We start from the raw sequence: 23,109 nt of genomic DNA, 5'->3' as shown, positions 1-23,109 counted from the left end.
TAGGCCAGGTCCAAAGCCATCCCTAGCAGGATTCCACGGCAGAGTGAGGATTCGAACCCAGGACTCCCAACCTGACACTCCAGCCACCGCCCCATGCCGGCTCCGATAAACAGACGGCTCCCCCTCGATGCTTCCCCCGCTCACATTCCAACAGCTTCTCTCCTGAGCTGTCAGGGCAGGCGCTGTTTAAAATTCAGACAGTCGGGGAAAGAGCCCGTCTCCTTCCCAGCCAGCATATACAAAACAATTTTACAAGCCGACTCTGTTTAAATCATTCTTGATTTAATACAAACAAGTGCAAAAATAAAAGCCGGTCGCAATATCAACAGCCTAACGACACAGACGCACGCGTCAATGTTTTTTTCCCTTCTCACTCTCCCGTCTCTTTTTTCTGCCTTTCCTTGGGGCTCCTCCTCCCCCCTGGATTCTAATAAGCTTCCTGAGTCCCCCCCCCCCAACACTTTTAAAACTAAAACAGAACCATTCCCTCTATGGTAGGCGAAAGGGACTTGCCGGGGACCGCACTGCCACCTGGTGGACGAGAAAATATTCACATCAGGGGTCGGCCCACAAACGGGCTTGGAGAATTGTCTGGTGACACATGTGCCTGGCAAAAATCAAACAAGGGGCAGGTTGGCATAAACCCCTGGCCCGTAACACCGAGGCTTCCTGAGAGACTTTTAGAGCAGATAGGGCAGGGGAGACCAGGACCCGGAGAAATGGGTTCAAGCTAAAGGAAAAGAGATTCCACCTAAACTTCAGGAAGAACTTCCTGACAGTCAGGGCTGTTGGACAGTGGAATGCACTACCTCGGAGGGTGGTGGAGTCTTCTTTGGAGGTTTTTCAAGAGAGGCCGGATGGCCATCTGTCAGGAGTGTTTTGATTGTGTGTTCCTGCATTGCAGGGGGTTGGGCTTGATGGCCTTTGGGGTCTCCGCCAACTGTATGGTTCTATGATCCAGATCGGGGCAACCAGGACCTCAATGAGATGTAAATTCATCATTGCCATGCAGGTGGCCACAATACAGCAATGGCGTCAAGACAAAAAAGTCAGAAAGTTCCCAGGAAAGTTCCTTCACTGGTAGAAAGTGGCCAAGAAACATACAAACCTTTGGCTGCCGACACCTCGTTCCACCCAACTCAGCAAACAACCACAGATCCCGCAACATGGGTGTTGCTGCTGTTTCTCTACCTAAGGCCTTGTGCCTCTACGCTGTTGCTGAACAGGCGGAAATTCAACAGGTATGGTTCCCCCTTCTTACACACCAGGGCGAAAGAGAGGGGAATGTTGCCGGAAGGCTGTAACAGCCACAGGTTGTTAAAGGGGAGGCAGGAAAGTAGCCACCCGAGGGAGAATTCGCAGTAGCTTTTTGGGTAATGCCAGGGTCCCAGGACTCATAACCAGAAAGACGTTTATACTCCCCAAAGAAACCATTAACCAGTTTGAGGGCCAAAAGCCACTAAGAGAAGTGAGCTGGGAGAGACAGTCTTGGCCCGCTTTGGAAGGCTCCGGGCGGGAGGAGTGCATTTCCTTTCCCCAGTGCCAGCGCTGGGTGCTGCGTCCCAATCCGGAACCCTCCGAAACGAGCAGAGATTAAAATGTGGCCATTGGGTTAATAATAAATCTGTCCATTGCTGACATAAAGGCACGAACGTCCTCTGAGATGAAAATAGCATTCCATTCTCCAAGCCTAAAATCGGTGGGCGAGTTATCTTCCCAGGCTGTTTTCCTCGCCAAGGAACCGTGATAAGGTTCGGACAAATACTGGGTTCCCCAAACCACAGTTTTGAAAACTATCACCGTAGCTCTTCGAGGAAGGAGCCATCAACCTTCCTCATGCGGAAGGTTCTTCTTTTCCCCTCAGAAGGGGAAGTGGCCAAAGAGCGGCCATTTTGCCAAGGACGGGATTAGACAAGGCACTTAAATATCAACATTCGGGGATATCTAGTCTTGCAAAACATACGAGCAGATGTTGCATTTTGGCGAGCAGCCCAAACGTTGCCGTGACACATCAGGGGACAGGAAAGGTATGGCATGATCGCACCACATCATGGGTTACGTAGTACTTTGGTGCCACAAAGAATCTGCAGAGATGGTGGCTGCCGTTTTCATTCCCGTAGTTTCTAGTTTCAGGCAAAGTCTTGCAAGACCAGTGTTCCTCATGGTTTTATGGCCACGCAAGGGACTTAACTCACCAAATCTCGCAGACCGAGGTTATTCCCACAAAATCCAGGTGCCAAGGAAAAACTCAGATGAACAAGCAAGTTGCTACTGGTCCTTGGAAAGCAGGAGGGATTCCACATTCTGCCCTATAAATCGCCCCTTACCCTACAGCCTTCTGTCCTTCTGTCATTTCCAAGCAGGGTAGGGTTAGACTCTTGAAGGCAGGCCTCAGATTTTTCAGCAGCAGAATTTGTCCCTCGACCTCCACAGGCACAAACCCGCAAGTCTAGCTCTTGATTTTCAGTTGCAGGATTTTGAACAAGCCGAATTTGGCTTTTTGACTTTTCTTTTCCCCTTCGTGGTTGCTGCGAGGCACATCTGTGGAGGAAAACGGGAAATTATCAGCTATGATCTTGTCTTGTTTTTTTTTAAAAAAACCCTGAAGTTTAGGGAGGGTTTTAAAAAACAAAAAATGGGTTTGCTGGGTGCCCGATTTGATTTTAAACTTGTATTAACCGCTGTTTTAAATGGGGATTTAGTAATTTATTTATATTGGAATTTAATTGTTTAGTTTTGATTATATTTAGCCGAACTATGATTTAACTTTGTTGTACGCCGCCCAGAGCCCTTCGGGGATAGGGCAGGATATAAAACTAAACAATAAATAAATAAATAAATAAATAAATAAATAAATAAATACAGACAGACAGACAGACAGACAGACAGACAGACAGACAGAAAGAAAGAAAGAAAGAAAGAAAGAAAGAAAGACAGAAAGACAGAAAGACAGAAAGACAGAAAGACAGAAAGAAAGTTCACAAAGAGGTTAGTAAATCCAGTTTCCCAACCACAGAGTCCATGGAGTGGCCTCCTAGCATTTCCCCTTAGAACTGTATTCCACTTGACGCATGCGCACAATCTTGCACTCTGATCCTTACAACAACCCTGCAAGGTGGCAGTAAAATTCAGCTGCAAAGTGCATCGAAAGTGGATTGAAGGTGCATTATTTGGCATGTGCGGAAGGTAACTCCGCACGGCTCGATAACACTAGAGAAAGAATTCAGCATCCCCGCAATTTTCCAGGGGGGATCCCAATCATCTGCCGCCAGGGCTTACCAAGCTTTTGGATCAGGGCCGCCATCTCCTTATCCTCTTCCAGCTCCCTATGGAAGGAAGGGAAGGCAGTTAGAGAAAAGACCGCACGGTCAAAGTTTCAAATATGTGGCTAAGAGCAGGAAGTGAGTTGCACTCCAGGTCTTGAAATTCTCAGCGTTGTGTCTCGTTCCTCTATGTAGCAATCCTGAACTCCCTTGGTAGTCTCCCAACCGAATCTTTGGCAATAGGTTGTTTTATTTCAACATTCACCAAATACAATGCATAAACAGACGCAGAAATTTCAATGAAATATTTGCATTGTAACTAAAGGCACGTCCAGCTCTTACATCGTTTAAAAATAAAGACACATAAAGACAAGCAATTAAATAAATAAATAAATAAATTGATAACAGTAAAGAAAATAAAGAGAAGATAGTAGTAGTAATAATATTAAAAGAAACATAAAATTTAAAAAATACAAAATTATAGTTACATGGTTATATTCATATTTTTCTTTTATATAAGATATCCAGTTTCTCCATTTCTCCCCAAAATCAGAGTCCAATATGTCCGTCGCCCCACCTGATTCGGTCCTCATCCAGGTTTTCCACAATTTCGTTCCGACCATCAACAATGGCCAGATAGGATTTGAGAAGTTCCTCCTCTCGGGCCTTGTCTTTGGAGGTCTTCAGAGCTTCTGTGTGAGAAGAAGAAACCAGATACGACATCACCGTTTCTGTCTATGGACCATGAAACAGCTCCAACTGGGGGGCAGGGGAGATTTCAAGGGAAGGGGACTCAGACGGAATTTATCATCTGGTTCTGGATTCCAAAAGGAGGGGGAAGAAGCAGATGAGGCAGAGAACAAAAAGAAAACGAAAGACGGGAAGGCAACGTTCCCCGTAAGCCGTGCAGCTATACAGACATCGTATTGGTGCCGCGCAGATTGGGTGGCCGTCTGACAGGGGGAGCTCTTGCAGGCAGCTCAGTTCTGCACACTGATGGGGAACTTCTGCACAGTTAGAGCAGTGGTTCTCAACCTGGGGGTCAGGACCCCTTTGCGGGTCAAACGACCCTTTCACAGGGGTCGCCTAAGACTCTCTGCATCAGTGTTCTCCATCTGTAAAATGGGTAAATGTTAGGGTTGGAGGTCACCACAACATGAGGAACTGTATGAAAGGGTTGCGGCATTAGGAAGGTTGAGAACCACTGAATTAGAGGGACTATTGCTGGATGGGAAGAGGAAGAAGCAGAGGGGAAGAACAGGAAGAAGGAAACTATGAGAAGTGAGGAGCGAGGAAGATGGTGCTCTTTCATTATGAAGGACAGAAGTAAATGTAAAGGGGGCATCGCAAATGTCCCAAGCCTGAATAATCCGAACCACGATTATTCGGGCACCTTCCCGAAATTTCAGCATTCGGTGCTCTTGGTTCGCTGCAATCGGGGTGAAATTCCGGGGTTATCTTACTTATATCTCCTTGAGACGGGGGATAAGGTGTTAAGAGAGAAGGACACTGAGTGGGAATAAATGAAAGAAAAAGACCTAGACCCACATGCTCACAACCCCAGAGAAGTATCCAAAAAAATATTCTCGAGAAAAGCTCAACCAAGGCCTACCGGGTTTATTCATGAGGTTCCGAAGCTCAGTTTCAATGTCCCCCTGCTTCTCTTCTAGCTTCTGTTGCCTTAACCTATTTTCCAAAAAGGAAAATGAAAGAAAATGGGTAGGATGTCAGGACTCGCACACAGATCTCCCTGGAAGATTGGCCGGACCGCTCGAGGGAGCCCCCTTTTTGAATCCTAAGTGTGCAGAATGGATTGGAAACGAGTCCGTTTGGGTGTGTGAAGGGTGCTTTCTTGACAACATGTAGTCAGTAGTGGGATTCAAATAACTTAACAACCGGTTGTTTACAAGCACCATTTTAACAACCGGTTCTGCCAAAGTGGCGCAAACCTGCCAAATCCCACCACTGCATGTAGTGTTGTCAAGCCAGGTGTCACCCACCCTAGATCTATGCATTTCATCTCCACCTGCCCCCTTGGGACTAGACAGGCAGTTCGTGGCATCACCCACCTGTACATCAGCTCGGACTCCCGCCTCAAGAGTAGCTGCTTCTCGTGGATAAGTTTGAACCACTCCACCATCAGGGCATCCTCACGGTCATCTATAGGGCAAGATCCAAAGACACGCTGAAGAACCTGGGAGACCCCAGAAGCCCTTCCCTGTTTCTTTGATTTGGAAAACCTCGGTTCAGCAGGCGACGAGTCATCACGATTCCAAGCATCCACCGCCCGTGTGCACCCCACAAACCTCACGGCCGCTTACCTCCCTCGCACATCCGCAGCTGCTTCTCCATGTCCACCCCTTTCAGTTCTAGGTCGTCCAAATCTCTCTCGATCTGCTGGACCTCCTTTTGGATCTCCTCCTCGGGAATATAATCCGAGGAGAGCTGGGAAGGATGAAAACCGCCTTAGTTCGCAACACACGGCCCCAACTCGGGAAGCAATCCTACAGGTTGCTGGAAGACAGTACGCTTGGATCCCGTGGTACTGTGGGGGGGCACTAACTCTGCAGAGGACCTTTTTGTGATACTTGGTTCTCCCTCGCAGGGGGCTTGGCCCTGGATAGGGCTGTGTAAAGACCTCTGCCAACAATCTACACTGTCACCTGCGCCAAACTCAGTTTGGCTGCAAGGTTTCAGTCTCAATCCTCAGCTTACCTTGGAAGGAGACACCGCAGGACTCTTCGGAAGCTTCCGGAAGGGTTCAGGAGCCGAAGGTTTAACTGCAAGTTTTGGGGGGAGAGCTTATATAAATGTCCCCTCCTCTGCATTATCCCCATGACAACTGCCCTGTGAGGTAGTCTACACTAGGAAGTCCCCGATTTTTCTGAGCCTGTAGGCACCTCTGGAATTCTGACAGTGTAGAGGGTGCTGCCCCAACATGGCTGCCACAAGAGGCACAAAATGGCTGCTAGATTAGCTTGTGCACTCCAACACATGCCAACTGGGTGACCTTCAGCTAATCACAGTTCTTCAGAGCTCTCTCAGCCCCACCCATCTCAGAGGGTATTTGTTGTGAAAGGGGGAAAGGAAAGAAGATTGTAAGTCCCTTTGAGTCTCCTTGCAGGAGAGAATGGGGGAATATAAATCCAAACTCTTCTCTTGGCGTCTGGGAGACAGGGATTGTTGTGGCGAACATCTGGCCTTGAGTCGCAATACATATAAATCCAAACTCTTCTTCTTCTCCTTCAAGTCTGGCACGCTAAGAACTACACAATGCTGCCTATACGCACTCATAGCCTGTCACACAGAAACCAGTCAGTGGGGATACTTACCAGACGCAGTGGCTTTCTTTGGCCAGCCTGACTCCTCCACCTTCCGGAGACCTGGAGCATCTTCCCACGGTTGCCTGGGTTTCTGCCAGCCGCTCGTGACCTCCAAAGTGGGCACTAACAGTTTCTTTTTCTGGGGCTGATCAGCGGATGGTGCTAGAATGGAAACAAATAAAGCGCTTGGCACCCAAAATGTTCTGCAACCTGCCTTGCATCTCATGGACATGTCCGGTATCCAACTTCTGGACCACTGTCTCGTCATTGTTATGCAGAAATCACAGAATCATAGAGTTGGAAGAGACCCCAAGGGCCATCCAGTCCAACCCCTTGCCATGCAGGAACACACAATCAAAGCACAGATGGCCATTCAGCCTCTGTTTAAAAACCTCCAAAGGATTCCACAGTCGAACAGTTCTGATGGTCAGAAAGTTCTTCCTGATGTTTAGGTGGAATCTCTTTTCCTTCACCTTGAACCCAGGACTCCTGGTCCCAGCCTCTGAAGCAGCAGAAAACAAGCTTGCTCCCCCACCAACATGACATCCCTTCAAATATCTAAATCATGGCTATCACGTCACTCCTTGACCGTCTCTTCTCCTAACAATAAGATCCTCGATTGGATTTCGCACCCACTGCTCATACAAAGAGCTTGCAAAATATACATTGCTTCTCTCTACCACAACAAAACCATACCAGGGTTATGACTGGTCGGGGGCAACTTCGGAAAAGCAGGTTTTGTGTCTTTGAGTGCCGAGCTCGGGGCTACGTTGATAACGAGTTTGTGGGCATCCGTGGGTTTCGGAGAGTTTCGGGCATCTCCTGGGCAGGGATATCTAGAGAAGAATAAAAAGAGGATGTTACAGAAAATGCCGTGGTCCCACAAAACACATCCTGACGTCTTCTGACGTCTTCTAATTATTTTGACTGCGTGTTGCACCCACCTCCCAAACCTTGAGGCAACTCACAAGTAAATTGAATAAAACTCAAATTATATCGATAACGTATCAAAAGAAAACTGCTAAAATCAGTATCCAAATGTCAAAACAACGAGGCAAAGTATAGAAGCACTGAAAACAATATTAGTTTGAAACTAATATTAAACGGTCCTTCGAATAGGAGCCGACCCAAATTGTACTAAAGGTTACCCCAACGTTTGTGCCAATAAAAGGACAATTCTGCAATCTCTGGGCATGCACAGAGTACAGGACTGGGCCAGAGTCCATCTAAGGAGCACCCCGAGCCCAGAAGGGGAGAGGCGATCCATTAAAATAAAATTGTGCAGGTTTTCAGGATATAGTCCGACGAAAAGATGAGTCTCGCTGGTATCTGACGAAGGGAGGTTTGCCTCTTGAAAAGGTCATACGCCGAAAATCTCGCTGTTCTCGAGGGGGCTTCAGGAGATGAACCAGGCTCCTCTACTGCAGACCAGCACAGCTACCCATCTGAAGCTAATTGAACCAAGTCACCTCTGTTCTGGTGGGATCTGGTACAGAGCCTTTCAAATGAGGGGGGACAGGGTGGAGAGCAGGGACCTCCATTCCACGAGGGTGGTGGGTGACCTCTGATATATGGGCCTCTCATGAATGGGTCTTGGGGAGTCTGGTGAGCTAAAGGCGGCCCTGACAGACACGCACATGGAGAACAGCACGGACTTTTGTGATGCAACGTAAACATGGCTGTCTGGTCAAATGCCCTCTCGGCGATACTCACTTGTTTCCCACCGGCTTCAGCCTCGATCGCCAGTCTGCGGGGCTCTCCGACTTATCTTCCGTAACTGTGTGAGAAAGAAGCCTCGATCGCCAGTCTGTGGGGCTCTCCGACTTATCTTCCGTAACTGTGTGAGAAAGAAGCCTCGACCGCCAGTCTGCGGGGCTCTCCGACTTATCTTCTGTAACTGTGTGAGAAAGAAGGAGAAGGAGAGGAGGAGGAGTAGTTTGGATTTATATCCCCCTTTCTCTCCTGTAAGGAGACTCAAAGGGGCTTACAATCTCCTTTCCCGCCCCCTCTCTCACCACATTCACATCGTGTTGGAGTGCACAAGCCAATCTGGTTCCCCAGATAAGCCTCCACAGCTCAAGTGATAGAGCAGGGAATCAAACCTGGTTCTCCAGATTAGAGTGCACCTGCTTTAATTCAGGACACCTGTTTTAATTCAGGACACTAATTGATCACTCCTACCTTTGGGGACCGTAATATCTGCTTTCGGCCTCGCCTCTGCAGGTCTGCTAACGGGATGATCCTTGGCTGCATTCTGGGTACCCGTCCCTGCTGTGGGGCACAGGTCCTTGGGCGAATTTGGGGCTGCGGTTTTCGGGGGGATTTGCCCTGGTTTTTCCGAGCTGCTTGGCCTGCCGGTGGGTCTTGAGGGGTTGACGACATCCTTCGCCTCTGGGTGCTGAAGGCCGGCGGTGGCAGGTGACAACCACCCACTGCAGAGAAAGAAAGAGACTTTACAACTTGGGGTGGATTCAGATAACCCTGAGATTATACCCTCGCACGTCTGAACTTGCCCTATTTGTGGCCTGCCAGCTCTGGATTAAGAAATACCAGGATATTTTTGGATTTGGGGTCTAGGAAGTGGAGCTATAATGTCATAGATAATATATTTGAACCTTTACAGTTTTACTGTGTTTTACCCCTTTAATTGGGAGTATCTTATCTACCTTGTGCTGGTCTATGACTTTGATTGTGTCGGGGGGTTGGACTGGATGGCCCTTGGAGTCTCTTCCAACTGTATGATTCTATGATCTGAAGCTACACATTTCAGCGTTTCGCAGTTGCAGGATTTCGGGCGCCCGTTGCCAAATTTTCGGACGCACAGGAACAATAAACAGCCAAGCACTTACCCACGGACCCCACTTGAGCTGGGAGCCCCACTGGGGGAATCTCTTTGCCTGTTCGCCGAAGCCCCAGGTAACGCTTGCATAAGGATAGTGCGCGCTTTGTCCTTCTCACTGCTTCCCGAATGTATCCTCGATAGAAATATTGTTTTCCCAGCGAATTCGGGAGTCTTAAAAGGAGAAACATGATTTTTAGCTGGCTCCGCTTTGTCTGTGGGAAGGACAGAAGCTCCTACGCTGGACTGCAAAAAATTTTCTCGGGCCTGCTGCGTCTTGGCGGACGACGCTGTCCAATGAGAAGGGGCAGCTTCAAGATGGTTCGTTTTATTCCCAACGGGATTCGTGCAACATGAACTAGGGCTGGGGGAAACAGAGCTGAATTTATTTGTTCCTGAAGGTTCCCAAGGTTTGGGAACCTGGTTTGTTTTCAGGACCTCCTGCATTGGTGTCTTGGATTCCGGTCCTTTCAAATGGCTCTTGGAAGCCGAGGCAATACCAGTAGGTTTATTCTCCCCACCGACAGCCCTTGAAGGTGGGAAAACGCGGAGGTGGTTCTGCTCTTCGTGTCTCGTGCAGACGAGTGTGCCTGGCTCGGTCCCAGCTTTGTAGCCCCCGGAAGTTAGCGTGTTGGAGCATTGCTTGCACCTGAAGGGAATCAACAGGGTTTGAAGATCGTTGGCTAACCACCAAAGCCCATGCATTGCGACTCAAGGCCAGATGTACGCCACACCAATCCCTGTCTCCCAGTCGCCAAGAGAACAGTTTGGATTTATATCCCCCATTCTCTCCTGCAAGGAGACTCAAAGGGACTTACAATCTCCTTTCCCTTCCTCCCCCACAACAAACACCCTGTGAGATGGGTGGGGCTGAGAGAGCTCGGAAAAGCTGTGACTAGCCCAAGGTCACCCAGCTGGCGTGTGTTGGAGTGCACAAGCTAATCTAGTTCACCAGATAAGCCTCCGCAGCTCAAGTGGCAGAGTGGGGAATCAAACCCAGTTCTCCAGATTAGAGTGCACCTGCTCTTAACCACTACACCACGCTGACCAAGCAGAGTCGTCAACGAGATAGGGCCAACCAATGGCAAAGGCTGCAGCTGAGTGAGGCCGGGGAACCGTACCTGAAACAGTTCCTGTGATACAGCTTCCCATCCACCAGGTGGCGCTGTACCAGGTGCACATGGGCGCCGCAGATGGCGCAATCACTGCTACGGGTGTTGCTCGTCTCCACCAAAATCCGTCTCTGTGAGGAGAGGAAAGGGCAAAATGAAAAGCAACAGAGTCTTCCTAGATGCACTTGACATATGAAACTGAATCTGACCATTGGACTATCAAGATAAGTATTCCCCACTCGGACTGGCAGCCGCTCACCTGGGCTTTAGACAGAGGTTTTCACATCCCCTATTGCCTAGTCCTTTTTTAACAGCTGACGCCAGGAATCGAACTTAAGACCTTCAGAATACCAAGATAATTCTCTACCACTGACCAATCACCCCTCCCTTCATTCAAGTCATACTAGATACAGTCATGATCACAACTCTGCTGGTCTTAGAAAAATTTCCCTGGATGGCATGAAAATTCCCTGGAATTTCCCTGGATGGCATGAAAATTCAATTATCAAAGCGTTTGGGGACATAAATGTTTCCTCTGAAATTCATTTTTTTAAAAAAAACAGAGGTGCTGATTCCTCTTTTCCCCTCCTTTAAGAGAGAGGTTTCTCTCCCGTTTCTCTTCGAAGAGAAATCAACACGGCCTTCTAGCATTTCAGCCCTTGCAGTCCTGCTAGAAACCACAAGGCGGTGCTCTAGCAGAAGGGCAGTTTGGGAACACACGGTTTGCCCCTGAGCATCCACAGAGTGGGATTCTGACATTTCGTGGGCCATCCCGGCCTGCCCCCATTTTCGCGTTTCTCTTCGGATCAAAATGGAATTAATCCAAATTCGGTAAAAAGAGGGACGAAAAGGATTGTTGGATTTTAAGGAGAAACTGAGCCAAGAGGAATAAAGAGAATTTCTCTGAGCAACTCTACCACGTCCTATAGTGACCGAGGATGGAGGGAGCTTTATTCTGTGCAATCGCCCTGATTCTGCCAGAGATAAAGGTGCCTGCGTACCTCATTTGCCAGAGGGTTTTCTTTCACCAGATTTCGTCCTTGCGGGGCTGGGTTTCTCTTGGGTTCAGGAGGCACGTAGATCCGAGGAGGTTTGGCCGGGGTTGGCATGGCTGGTTCAGAAATAGCCTTCTTCTCCACCGGCTGCTCAGCAGGGTCGGACGAGGGGCGTTTGATTCCCGACATCCCTCCAACTACAGACGTGAAAACAGAGAAATATTTTGAGAAATGTTTCTGGGCTGCACATCCAAACAAGCCTCCCTCACAGGGTCGTTGTGAGGATAAAACGGAGGAAGCGAGAATGACGTAAACCACTTGGGGTCCCCACTGAGGAGAAAGGCAGGGCATAATGCCCTAGAGTCCTCCTTACGTAGCTGCCGTTTTCTCCAGAATAACAGATCTCTGACATCTGGAAAACAGCTGTAATTGGGGGTAGGTCCCCAAATGAGAAAGAGGTAAGACTCCCAGGTCACAGCTTTTGATTACAGCTTAAGACACAGACAACTTGATCTAAGGCGGCAATGTCCAACTCTTGCCCTCCAGATGTTCATGGACTACGTTTCCCATCAACCCCTGCCAGTATGGATAATTAGCCTTGCTGGCAGGGGTAATGGAAATTGTAGTCCATGAACATCTGGAGGGCCAGAGGGTGGGCTTTAGAGTCAACAAACCCAAGGGCCCCTTCCGCACATGCAAAATAATGTGTTTTCAAACCACTTTCACAACTGGTTTGCAAGTGGATTTTGCTATTCCGCACAGCTTCAAAGAGCACTGGAAGCAGTTTGAAAGTGCATTATTCCACATGTGCAGAATGAGCCAAAGATACAAACCCTTGGGTTTCCAATTCCACATTGGGCAATTTCTGGAGATTTTGGGGGTGCACTTGGGAGAGATCAGGGTTTGGGAAGGCACCTCAGCCGGCACCCCAAAGCAGCCATGATGACCGCCATAATCCAGAGATCAGTTGTGATCTTGCATCTGGCAACCCCGCAAGAGAGAAAAGGATCACAAACAAAGAGAAGGGACAACTCTTGACGGCGATGCAACCAGAACATGGTGGGGATGCTAGGCCTGGTATCTTCAACCGCCTTTAAAACCCTCATTTTTTTAGTTCTCAACAGCCAAGCCTGAGAGAGCTGTTCAGCCTCCGTAAATATCAACCGCTTCCCGGCAGTCAGCCTGCAAACTCCGGGCCGAGAGGTCGCCACCCTGCAATTCTTGAGGGCGCATTCCTCACAGGCCGTGGCCCTAGCAACGCCCAGCCGGGCGCTCTCGGCTGGGTTTGGAGGACACAGAAGGGTATTCAAACCGGGAGGCCCTCGCTCACGATGCAGCCGAACAGTCCCCTTGGAAAGAGGAGCGACTGGCGGGGATCCCAACAGTGAAGCGGAAACGCCGAGCCGGTTGCTTTTGTTGGGAACTCTGGGGGAAGAATTACAAGAGAGGGGGGCACACAACCCGTCAGGGGTCAGCGGCACGGAGAGAGAGCGAACATGTCGACAGCACAGTGGGACGAACGCGAACAGAGGGGTCTTTATGAGGGACGCTCACAGCGTTAGTTGCAACGGGGCGGCGACAGACCCGTGCTCTATCACTGATTACGTCGAAAATGCCTCTCTCTTCTTTTGTGCTGGTTCTTTTGTCATTATAATCGCATTCCGATTATCTTAGAAGAGAAGAAGAAGAGTTTGGATTTCTATCCCCCCCTTTCTCTCCTGTAGGAGACTCAAAGGGGCTGACAATCTCCTTGCCCTTCCCCCCTCACAACAAACACCCTGTGAGGCGGGTGGGGCTGAGAGAGCTCCGAGAAGCTGTGACTAGCCCAAGGTCACCCAGCTGGCGTGTGTGGGAGTGTACAGGCTAATCTGAATTCCCCAGATAAGCCTCCACAGCTCTGGCGGCAGAGCGGGGAATCAAACCCGGTTCCTTCAGATTAGATACACGAGCTCTTAACCTCCTACGCCACTGCTACGCCACTGCTGCTCTTAAGCTCGTCTGCTCAAATTTCACCGGGGAGCACCCAATTTCTAGACCTTATGCCCAGCTGGACTGAAAACTTTGAGACGAGTCAGTGTTGCTGATTATGGTTGCTGCTGGAAGGGCAGATAATTTTGAAGGATATTTTAGGGAGAAGCAGAGGTGGATTCTGGGAAACTCCCCAAAGAAGACGAAGAAGAAGAGCTGGGATTTATATTTCCCCTTTCTCTCCTGCAGGAGACTCAAAGGGGCTTACAATCTCCTTGCCCTTCCCCCCTCACAACAATCACCCTGTGAGGCGGGTGGTGCTGAGAGAGCTCCGAAGAACTGTGAGTAGCCCAAGGTCACCCAGCTGGCATGTGTTGGAGTGCACAAGCTAATCTAGTTCACCAGAGAAGCCTCCGCCACTCAGAGGGAGGAGAGGGGAATCAAACCCAGTTCTCCATTAGAGTGCACCTGCTCTTAACCACTATGACACGCTGGCTTTCAGGGTATGACGATGCTTTACTGGGCCTGTTGTTCACCCTGGAAAGTTAGAGATATACTGCTGCTAACACTGGAGGCTCTGTTCATAGCAGCCTTCTCGGTCTTTTTTAAAAAGGGATTTTGGTTCCTGCCGAACTGGGTGCAAAAATGTCATTGTAAGGGGAAAAAATGGACTGAAAAAAATGGACACTCACTTGGAGACCGACCGTGGAAATAGTTGTAATACTGTGAAACGTAGGTCAGGATGCTCAGTCGGTCGGGGACCTTCAACGCTACCATGTCCTCCGCTTCCAGTAAGGCTGGGATCCCCAGCTCCTTCTCCGCCACTTGGAAAGCCTGAGGAACACGAAGGCAAGCAATGAGGGGGTCACATGATGAACCCCAAATCAAAGCACAATGAGGAGCCCCCGGCGACCTTTCCTTCCTTTTCCTTCCAGGCCACAACCCCCGTTATCTCCTTGCCTGAATGGTGATGGCCAAAAGTGCTGTTGACTTATGCCTTGGGTTTCCGAGGCCACAGACATGCAGAGGTGGTTTGCCATTGGCTGCCTCTGCAAAGCAACCCTGGACTTCCTTGGCGGATTCCCACCTAAGTACTAACTAGGGCTGAATCTGCTTAGATTCTGATATCTGATGTGACAGGTCTTCCCTGGGTCATCCAGGTCAGGGGACAGAAATCCAGATGTTTGACTACCTCTGCGTAACCACCCAAGAAGTCCAGGTTTGGTACACAAGGCAGGCAAAGTGTAAGGTTGTGACTTTGTTATAGTTGGTAGTTTGGCCTTGAAGAAGATTCCTTCGCTACGTTACGTCTGTCATCACTTGCTTAACCTTGCTTTCTGTCTGTGTGATTTAGCCCTGTGTGAAACTGCTTTTGGTTTGTTAGGTGGGAACTGCTAATAGTTTATGTTCAGCTCTTGGCGGGAATAGAGGCCCGTAAAAGCGGCTGCCCGACAAGGGGGGGGGGGGGTTTAGAATCTGCATTGCCTGTAGATGATCATGAAAGCCAGCTCAATAAAGAACTATTAAGGTTGCTTTTGGACTGGACCTTGCTGATTCCTTACACAAAGCACCCCTGAACTTCACTGGCCTTGAAAACCCTACAGGGTCACCAGAGTCCTTTGGGGTTGGGCGGTATATTAGCTAGCTAGCTAGCTAGCTAGCTAGCTAGCTAGCTAGCTAAATAAATAAATAAATAAATAAATAAATAAATACGTTGACTTGCGAGCTAACTAAATGAATGCGTCCAAGACGGTTTGTGTAGAGCAGGGGCGTCAAACTCTCAGCCCGCCAGATGTTCACGAACTACAATTCCTATCAGTCCCTCCCAACATGAGCAATGGCTATACTGGCAAGGGCTGATGGGAATTGTAGTTCATGAACATCTGGAGGGCTGCGAGTTGGACACCTGTGGCATAGAGAGAACTGCTCTCCGAGGCCTCCAGTAAATGCACAGGTCGGCTCTCTCGAAAGCCTTTCCGAAACGCCACAACAAGAGAAAGAGGCACCCCAAGACGTTCTTTCGGAGCCTCCCACCCGAAGCAGCTCAGCTGGGCTTAACCCTCCCCACCATCTTGAATACATTACAGTTTTATGCAACCCCCCCAAAAGAGGGGATTTCAAACATGGGCCAGCTTCTAAGTTGCATTTCTCGCCCCCCCCCTTTTGAAACTGGCTCAAGAGGGGATTTCTCTCCACCCCCTTCCTTTGTTTTGTCTGTTAGTCAGGCAGCAAAATTGTGCACACATTTTAAGGCCTTGTAAGGCAGTTTGTGCAACAGCATTTCTTTTCACCCCAGAAGGGGTGGAAAAAATACTTTTAAGGTGAATCGGAGCACGGAGAAGCTCCTGCATTGGGACGTGGCAGAAGAAAATAATTTGGGGGAAAGGGGAGAAGTCCATACACAAAAACACAAAAAAGGTCGGTCTGTTGGTTTGGCTGGATGTCCTGTAACGCAAAACCAACCACTCCACGTTAGAAAGCGCACAAGGGATTCAGAGCCCCGAATTCAAATCCTGCCCTCTACTGGGCAGTTCTGGGCAGGTCAATCTCTCACTCGCAGCATACCGTGGCTCGTCATATGTTAAAAAAACATGGAGGACGGGAGCATCATAGACGTTGTCCTGAGTTCCTTGGAGGGAGGGTGGAATAAAAAATGAGGCTCCACCACCCACCACCCCAATCCCAACCCAGAGGTGGCAACCACAGTTGAGACGCAAATGTAGGACAGTGAATGTATTGTCGAAGGCTTTCACGACCGGATTCAACTGGTTGTGGTGGGTTTCCTGGGCTGTGTGGCCGTGGTCTGGTGGATCTTGTTCCTAACGTTTCTCCTGCATCTTCAGAGGTGCATCACAGAGGGAAGTCTGTTACACAAAGTGAGAAGGGAATGTTTAGTGAGGCATATACTGTGTAACAGACTTCCCTCTGTGATACTCCTCTGAAGATGCCAGCCACAGGTGCAGGCGAAACGTTAGGAAGAAGAAGAAGAAGAAGAAGAAGAAGAAGAAGAAGAAGAAGAAGAAGAAGAAGAAGAAGAAGAAGAAGAAGAAGAAGAAGAAGAAGAAGAAGAAGAAGAAGAAGAAGAAGAAGAGGAGGAGGAGGAGGAGGAGGAGGAGGAGGAGGAGTTTGGATTTATATCCCCTCTTTCTCTCCTGCAGGAGACTCAAAGGGGCTGACAATCTCCTTGCCATTCCCCCCCTCACAACAAACACCCTGTGAGGTAGGTGGGGCTGAGAGAGCTCCGAGAAGCTGTGACTAGCCCAAGGTCACCCAGCTGGCGTGTGTGGGAGTGTACAGGCTAATCTGAATTCCCCAGAGAAGCCTCCACAGCTCAGGCGGCAGAGCGGGGAATCAAACCCGGTTCCTCCAGATTAGATACACGAGCTCTTAACCTCCTACGCCACTGCTGCTCCTTTCTGCAAGATCTACCACTGCTGCTTTCTGCAAGTTCTACCAGACCACGGCCACACAGGCCAGGAAACCCACCACAACCAGTAAGACAGTGAGCCTGAGAATCAGAAGATTAGAAGGCCAATTCAGATCTCCTGAAAATCTTTCACAAGATCAGGCGGAAGGTTTTAATTTCGAGCAGCTCAGGAACCAATATGGATTCCAGCCGTCCGGCGAGAGAAATCTGACTTCTCTCTTATTCACCGAAGAAGGAAGGGCACATTCCGTTCTACAAGCATTCTCCCACGCTCGGATTTTGGAACCGGGACACGGTCGATGGGTGGTCCGGACTTTGGGGGAAACAGCTGAGGCCTCTCTTCCACCCGACAAAGCCGTGCTCGGGAATGCGGCAGAGCAAAAGTCTGTGCGCACGCAGCCAAGCGCAAGCTACACTTTGCAAAGCACAGCTGTTTTTACAATTTTATTCCACATTCTTTATAGGCCGCCTGTCAGTGAGACTCAAAGGTGAAGCACACAATGTAAATCTGTGCCATAAAACAAGACGGGACATCTAACAAGCAACGTCACAGAATTACAGAAATCTGCAACGGAACAGGTGTGAGAACGAAAAGATGTCACAGAGGGATTCTCACCCAAAACACGGAGCCAGTTTTACAGCTTCGGTCACAACTATATACTCCTGCATAACAAACATCGGCCCCTTCCGCACATGCGGAATAATGCATTTTCAATCCACTTTCACAATGGTTTGCAATTTGGCCATTCCGCACAGTAAAATCCAGCTGCAAAGTGGATTGAAAGGGCATTATTCTGCATGTGCGGAAGGGGCCAAACATTGGGGGTTTTTTTGCAGTTATCCCTCCAATAATAAGGGAGGCTTGCCTTTCTAAAAAAAAATCAATTGTAAAACAGTTCTGCCGATTTGCATGTTTATATGCGTTCTCTCCCATTTCAACGGGGCCACTTGGCACACTACCTGTATTGCTTAATAAACCCTGTTCAAAGGAGAGCCATAATGCTCGCCAGGTTTAATGTTATGCCTTCTGCCTTGTTACATGGCAGATTTAATAAGCAAGAAAAGGCTAAAAGATTGTGCCCGTGTAACGATGGCTCAGTTGAATCTCTGGCCCACCAATTACTTCACTGTCTCAGATTCAAGGAAATCAGATCCAAGTATGTGAATCTCACTCCTTTACATTTACCCGACCTCCCCGATTTATTTAGATTACACTACTTGTTGGACAACCCTGATCCTTCTCTCTGTATGATAGTGGCAGACTTTCTCCTGGAAATTACTAAATGCCAGTAGATTTCCTTCGTCCTAACATGTATATCCTGTATTGTATATGCTTTTTAATCTGTTTTTATTATTGCTGTACGGCTGTCTATGCCAATAAAGGCTTGCTTGCTTGCTTGATGTTTATATGCGTGGGTGACGGCATGGGTGTTAGCCAATACACCTGTGCGATCCCAGCTTTTTCCCCCCAGCTTGAATTGACCAGGTCTGAAAACCGGTCGAACTGGTTTTCCAGAGCGCAGCCTGGACGGAAAGGGGATTTCGAAGGCACGCCCGCTGCGTTTAATGGCAATCTGTTTCCCGTCTTCGTTCTCTCCCAGGGAAAGTCAGGCGAGCTTCGTTTTCGTTTCAGTTCGGAGAGATCGGCAGCCGATCTGAAACAAATTGTCCCAGAATGCCATGAAATAGGTACCCAGGTCGGGGTTACGTGACCAAAACAGACATTGCTGGTCCAGCCATTTAATCAGATGCTTGCCCAATGAGTCAAGAGGTTAAGCATGCAGATTTTATGCCGTCCTCTGTTTATATATATAGGGCTGGTCGTTCCGATCTAATCTATCCAGGTCAGAGAGCAGGCACCAATTCGGAGAGAGGCGCTCGGGAGCAGGAAACCCCGAACTCTTACCAGCTGGTTGTTTTCGAAGACATTTTCCTTGCGCAGAGCAGAGAAGTCGCTGAAGGATAAAAAGAAAAGGATTTTTTTTAGCAAACCTGAGTTTCACACCATGTTTCTAGGACGTGTTTCCCCTTCCCCTTTCCACAAACGCGCTCAGCTTATTTTATTTATTTCTTTATTGTTTATTTCATTTCCAAATTGGCTTCTCTTCTTCTCCGTGTCAACCCTGCGAGGTAGTCTTGCCCCTAACAAAAAAAAGGTCCTGCCACAGCCCTGCAAACACATTCTACTGTCCGAAGAAGCTCACGTCATTCTGTTTCGCCGTTCCATCGTCACAGCAACCCTGCAGGGTAGGCGAGCCCTGTTCCCAACATGCATGCCCCTTTGAAACGTTTTCAGAACAGTTTCATTAGCCTGTGTGGGTCCTTTTAGGAACTTTCCTGTTTCTTGAGCATGTTGAGAATTTCTGTGAGGCTTTTTAAAATTGGGGGTGGGTGGGTATCTTCAATGCCTTGAGTATACAAGGTCTGCCTGAGGCATTTGAAGCACTGATACCTCGATTTGACAACGTACGCAAAAAAAGAGGGGGGGGGATCACAAAATAGGAGTCAGGAATCGTTTCAAGGAGGTAAGTGTGGACATTTATTGTGGGGAAGGTAATTGAAACCATTTCAGACATGCTTTCAGGGATTTGCATGGAAAAGGTCCCATTCCCTTCTTGCATACGGCTCAGGAATTAAGACTCCCACCACGCTGCGGGTAGCGGGCATACCCAAAACCAAAACATGTGGCTTGTGGACTTTTTCCCCTTATGAATGGGGATTCAAGAAGTTCAGAACCAGCCTACAAGGCAGGTTAAGGTACGAGAGAGAATGAGCAGCCCAAGGAGCGTCGGGTCTCGAATTCAATCCTCCCGTTTATAGCCTGACATCCCACACTGCTTCTAGAGCAGGGGTCCCCAACCTTTCTGAGCCTGAAGGCGCCTTCTGAATTCCATCATGGCATGGTGGGTACAGCCACAAGATGGCTGCTGAAGGAGGCGGAGACAGCCAGAAAATGGCTGCCACGGGGGGCGGAGACAGCCAGAAAATGGCTGCCACAGCGTATCTTCATTCACACAACGAAGATCCTTGTGTAAAATTAGGGGAGGGAGGAAAGCACAGCTTCTTTCCACAGCGACAAGTTGTTTGTGGCGTTTGTTCCTTGGCCTCAGGCGTGGAGAAAGAAGGTCAAAGGAGGAAGTCGAGGAAGCAGAGAAGGAGGGAACGGCTGGAAGAAACTACCTGGGACAAAGAGAGAGAAAGAGAGAGAAAGAAGGAGAGACAGCTATGGCAGAGATCAGCACCCAAGCAAGCCAAGACAAGAGAGAAAAGTTTAAATTACAGTCATAACAGCAAAAGAGCCATGCAGGGGTTAATCAGAGATACACTGTGTTGTAACATGGAGTCTCTACATAGCTGGTTGCCATTGATGGTTCTGTCTTCCCCAAACGTGTCTAATCCCCATTCTTCTCCATCTTTTCCTCCCTTTTTCATTCTGTCTTGCTTTCCTCCTCAATGGGGACCCAAAACAGCTTACAGCACCCTCTCCTTCTCTTTTCTATCCTCACAACAACCTGGTGAGGTAGGCCAGGCTGGCCCAAAGTCACCCAGCAAGCTTCCTTGCCAAATAGTGTGTGTGGGGGGGGAGATTCGAACTTGGGTCTCCCAGATCTCAGCCCGACACTCTAACTCTTTTGGAGTCCGTTCGGAACGCAGCCCCAACATGGGGGGAGCAGCAACGAGAAGGCTGCTGCAAAATGGCCGCCGACGGAGCCAGAGTGTGCTGCAAAATGGCCGCTGACGGAGCCACAGCATGCTGCAAAATGGCGGCCAATGGAGCCACAGCGTGCTGCAAAATGGCCGCCAACGGAGCCACAGCGTGCTGCAAAATGGCCACCAACGGCGCTGGAGCGTGCTGTAAAAATGGCTGCCAACAGAGGCGGAGCCAGCCGCAAAATGTTTGTCACAACATAACGTCCATCGCACAGTGGAGATCTTCGAACTGTGGTGACGGCTGCGGACAAAGCAACATTTTAACAAATAAGCACAACTACACAAACACCAGGTCAGGAGCTTCCCTGGACAAAAGCCCTACCTGGCCCTATCCATTTCCAGAAAATCTGTCAGCAGCCACCACGGTGCCCACAGGCGCCACGTTAAAGACCCCTGACCTAGGTGACCACAGCAACCTTTATCTTCCCCCCCCCAAAAAAAACTTGACAGAATTGGCCTCTGTCAAATGGGCATCCAGCTTTCTAACTTGGAAGTAAAGCAGGTAAAAGGTAGGTGAAAGGCAGCAAAAATATCCAGGCAAATCCAGAGAGAAATTTGCAGCCTCTTGGAGTTTGGAAGCCGCTAGAGGATCTCAATGGACCTCCTGGGTCTCTAGAAATCTCTCCGATGGGAGAGCCAGAAACTGGCAGGGTTTGCAACGTCACATCTCCGTCCAAATGTTTGACAACACGCCTGCTGGGACCTCTGAAACCACAACACCAATGACTTCAGCGGCATGACGTTCGCTCCGGCACAACGGCCCTGTGTCATTTCCTTCCGTGTGACTCATCCCAAGGAAGCAGGAAAGCGTGACACCTGCGTGGCCCCGGCTGATGCCAGCGAACGGCCGTCCTGTGTTAGACAGTCGCTGCAGGCCAGGCAGGTCCCCAATTCGTGGCCGGGAGGGGCGGTATATAAAATTGATAATAAATAAAATGAATAATAAATAAATGTCTTCCTGCAGGCAGGTATGTTTGCATTTGGATAGTGCCGAGATGGGACCTTTCTCTGGAGTTTGGGCATTGACGTGTGATTCCAGAGCGCAAGATCACACCACTGAGCAAATCAAACAATACGATTCGCACTCAGAAAGGTAGCAGCCTTCCCCCCTGACATGCTAGTTTTCTGCATGTGGGGTTTTTTCAATATGGAAAGCTGTTTGGGCCCTGCTGTCTGAAATGGTGCAGTCCGAGAACAGATTTCCCAGTTCAATGATGCCATAGAGATACCCCCTTGCCTTTTAATTAAACACCACACTGACAGCCAGCGTGGTGTGGTGGTTAAAAGCAGGCGGGTTCTAATCTGGAGAACCGGGTTTGATCCCCCACTCCTCCACCTGAGTGGCAGAGGCTTCTCTGGTGAACCAGATGTGTTTCCACACTGCTACGTTCCTGCTGGGTGACCTTGGGCTAGTCACAGTTCGCTCTGAACTCTCTCAGCCCCACCTACCTCACAAGGTGTCTGTTGTGGAGAGAGGAAAGGAAAGGAGTGAAGAAGAAGAAGAAGAAGAAGAAGAAGAAGAAGAAGAAGAAGAAGAAGAAGAAGAAGAAGAAGAAGAAGAAGAAGAAGAAGAGAGGAGGAGGAAGAGGAAGAGGAGTTTGAATTTATACCCCACCTTTCTTTCCTGTAAGGAGACTCATAGTGGGGGACTTTTGGTGGGGGACGTCGGGATTCGAACCCAGGACCTCCTGCATGCCAAGCAGATCTAGCATAATGGGATCTAGGATAATGCCCCCTTTAAGTCCCGTTTAGCCAACAGGGCTCTGGACAGCACCCTCGAGCTGTAGTGGTGGCGGACGGGCGGGCGGGCGGGCGGCCCCCTGCTCCCAAAGGTGCTCTGCAAGGAAGACCCCCCCCCCACCCCGCCCCAAGGGACCCCTTCCCCATCACTCACATCAGATCCGGCCTGTGGCGGTGCAGGATCGCGCAGAAGGCCAGGCCGTCGCGGAAGGAGGTGGTCATGTTGGTCACTTGGACGTCTTTGTAACCCTCGCATTGCTTCCTGCACCACTGCTGGAGGGCTTGGATGGCCGCCATCCCGGAGGGGGTTTGGGAGGAGTGGGGAAGGGTCGTCCGGGGGCGGGGGGGGGGAGGACAGCCGGGCGCCCCTCGACTGGACCCCGGGGGCGCCGCAGACCTACAAGCCGGCGCCTCGCGCGCTCCGCCTCCTCGTCCCCGGATCCCTGCAGGCGTTCACACGTGCGCGGGTTGCGTGTCGCGTGTCTGGGAAAGCCCCGCCGGTCCCCATCCGGAGGACCCCGGGGCAGACGCGGGTTTGCCGCCTCCCGGGTGTGGAGCCCCGATCCGGGGCGCTCTGTTCCGACGTGCTCCCGGGCAACGGTTGCTGCTGCCCACGGCTCGGCCAGGGGAAGGGAGCCCCGATCCCGGGCGCCGGCTCAACTGCTCCAGGAAGCCCAAAAGCGGCGCCGACGGACGGCTGGGTCTCCCGGGAGGAGGGAGGGAGGGAGGGA

General features: G+C 49.7%; 1 protein-coding gene across 1 annotated transcript; it reads right to left on the bottom strand.

The window, feature by feature from the left end:
* Positions 1-261: 261 nt before the first annotated feature.
* Positions 262-23,109, bottom strand: MICALL2 (MICAL like 2). Its single transcript, XM_048493485.1, has 17 exons — positions 22,533-23,109; positions 18,834-18,882; positions 14,193-14,334; positions 11,539-11,729; positions 10,547-10,668; positions 9,436-10,074; positions 8,768-9,018; positions 8,300-8,483; positions 7,283-7,422; positions 6,596-6,748; positions 5,979-6,043; positions 5,585-5,708; positions 5,333-5,423; positions 4,876-4,949; positions 3,841-3,955; positions 3,280-3,326; positions 262-2,541 (listed from the first exon to the last, which is right to left on the bottom strand). The coding sequence occupies exons 1-17, from the start codon at positions 22,673-22,675 to the stop codon at positions 2,450-2,452; spliced, it is 2,622 nt and encodes an 873-aa protein (XP_048349442.1). The 5' UTR covers positions 22,676-23,109; the 3' UTR covers positions 262-2,449.

Source organism: Sphaerodactylus townsendi, linkage group LG04 (assembly GCF_021028975.2).
Source record: "Sphaerodactylus townsendi isolate TG3544 linkage group LG04, MPM_Stown_v2.3, whole genome shotgun sequence".
In the NCBI taxonomy this organism is placed as follows: domain Eukaryota; kingdom Metazoa; phylum Chordata; class Lepidosauria; order Squamata; family Sphaerodactylidae; genus Sphaerodactylus; species Sphaerodactylus townsendi.
This window is presented reverse-complemented; position numbering and strand designations above follow the sequence as displayed.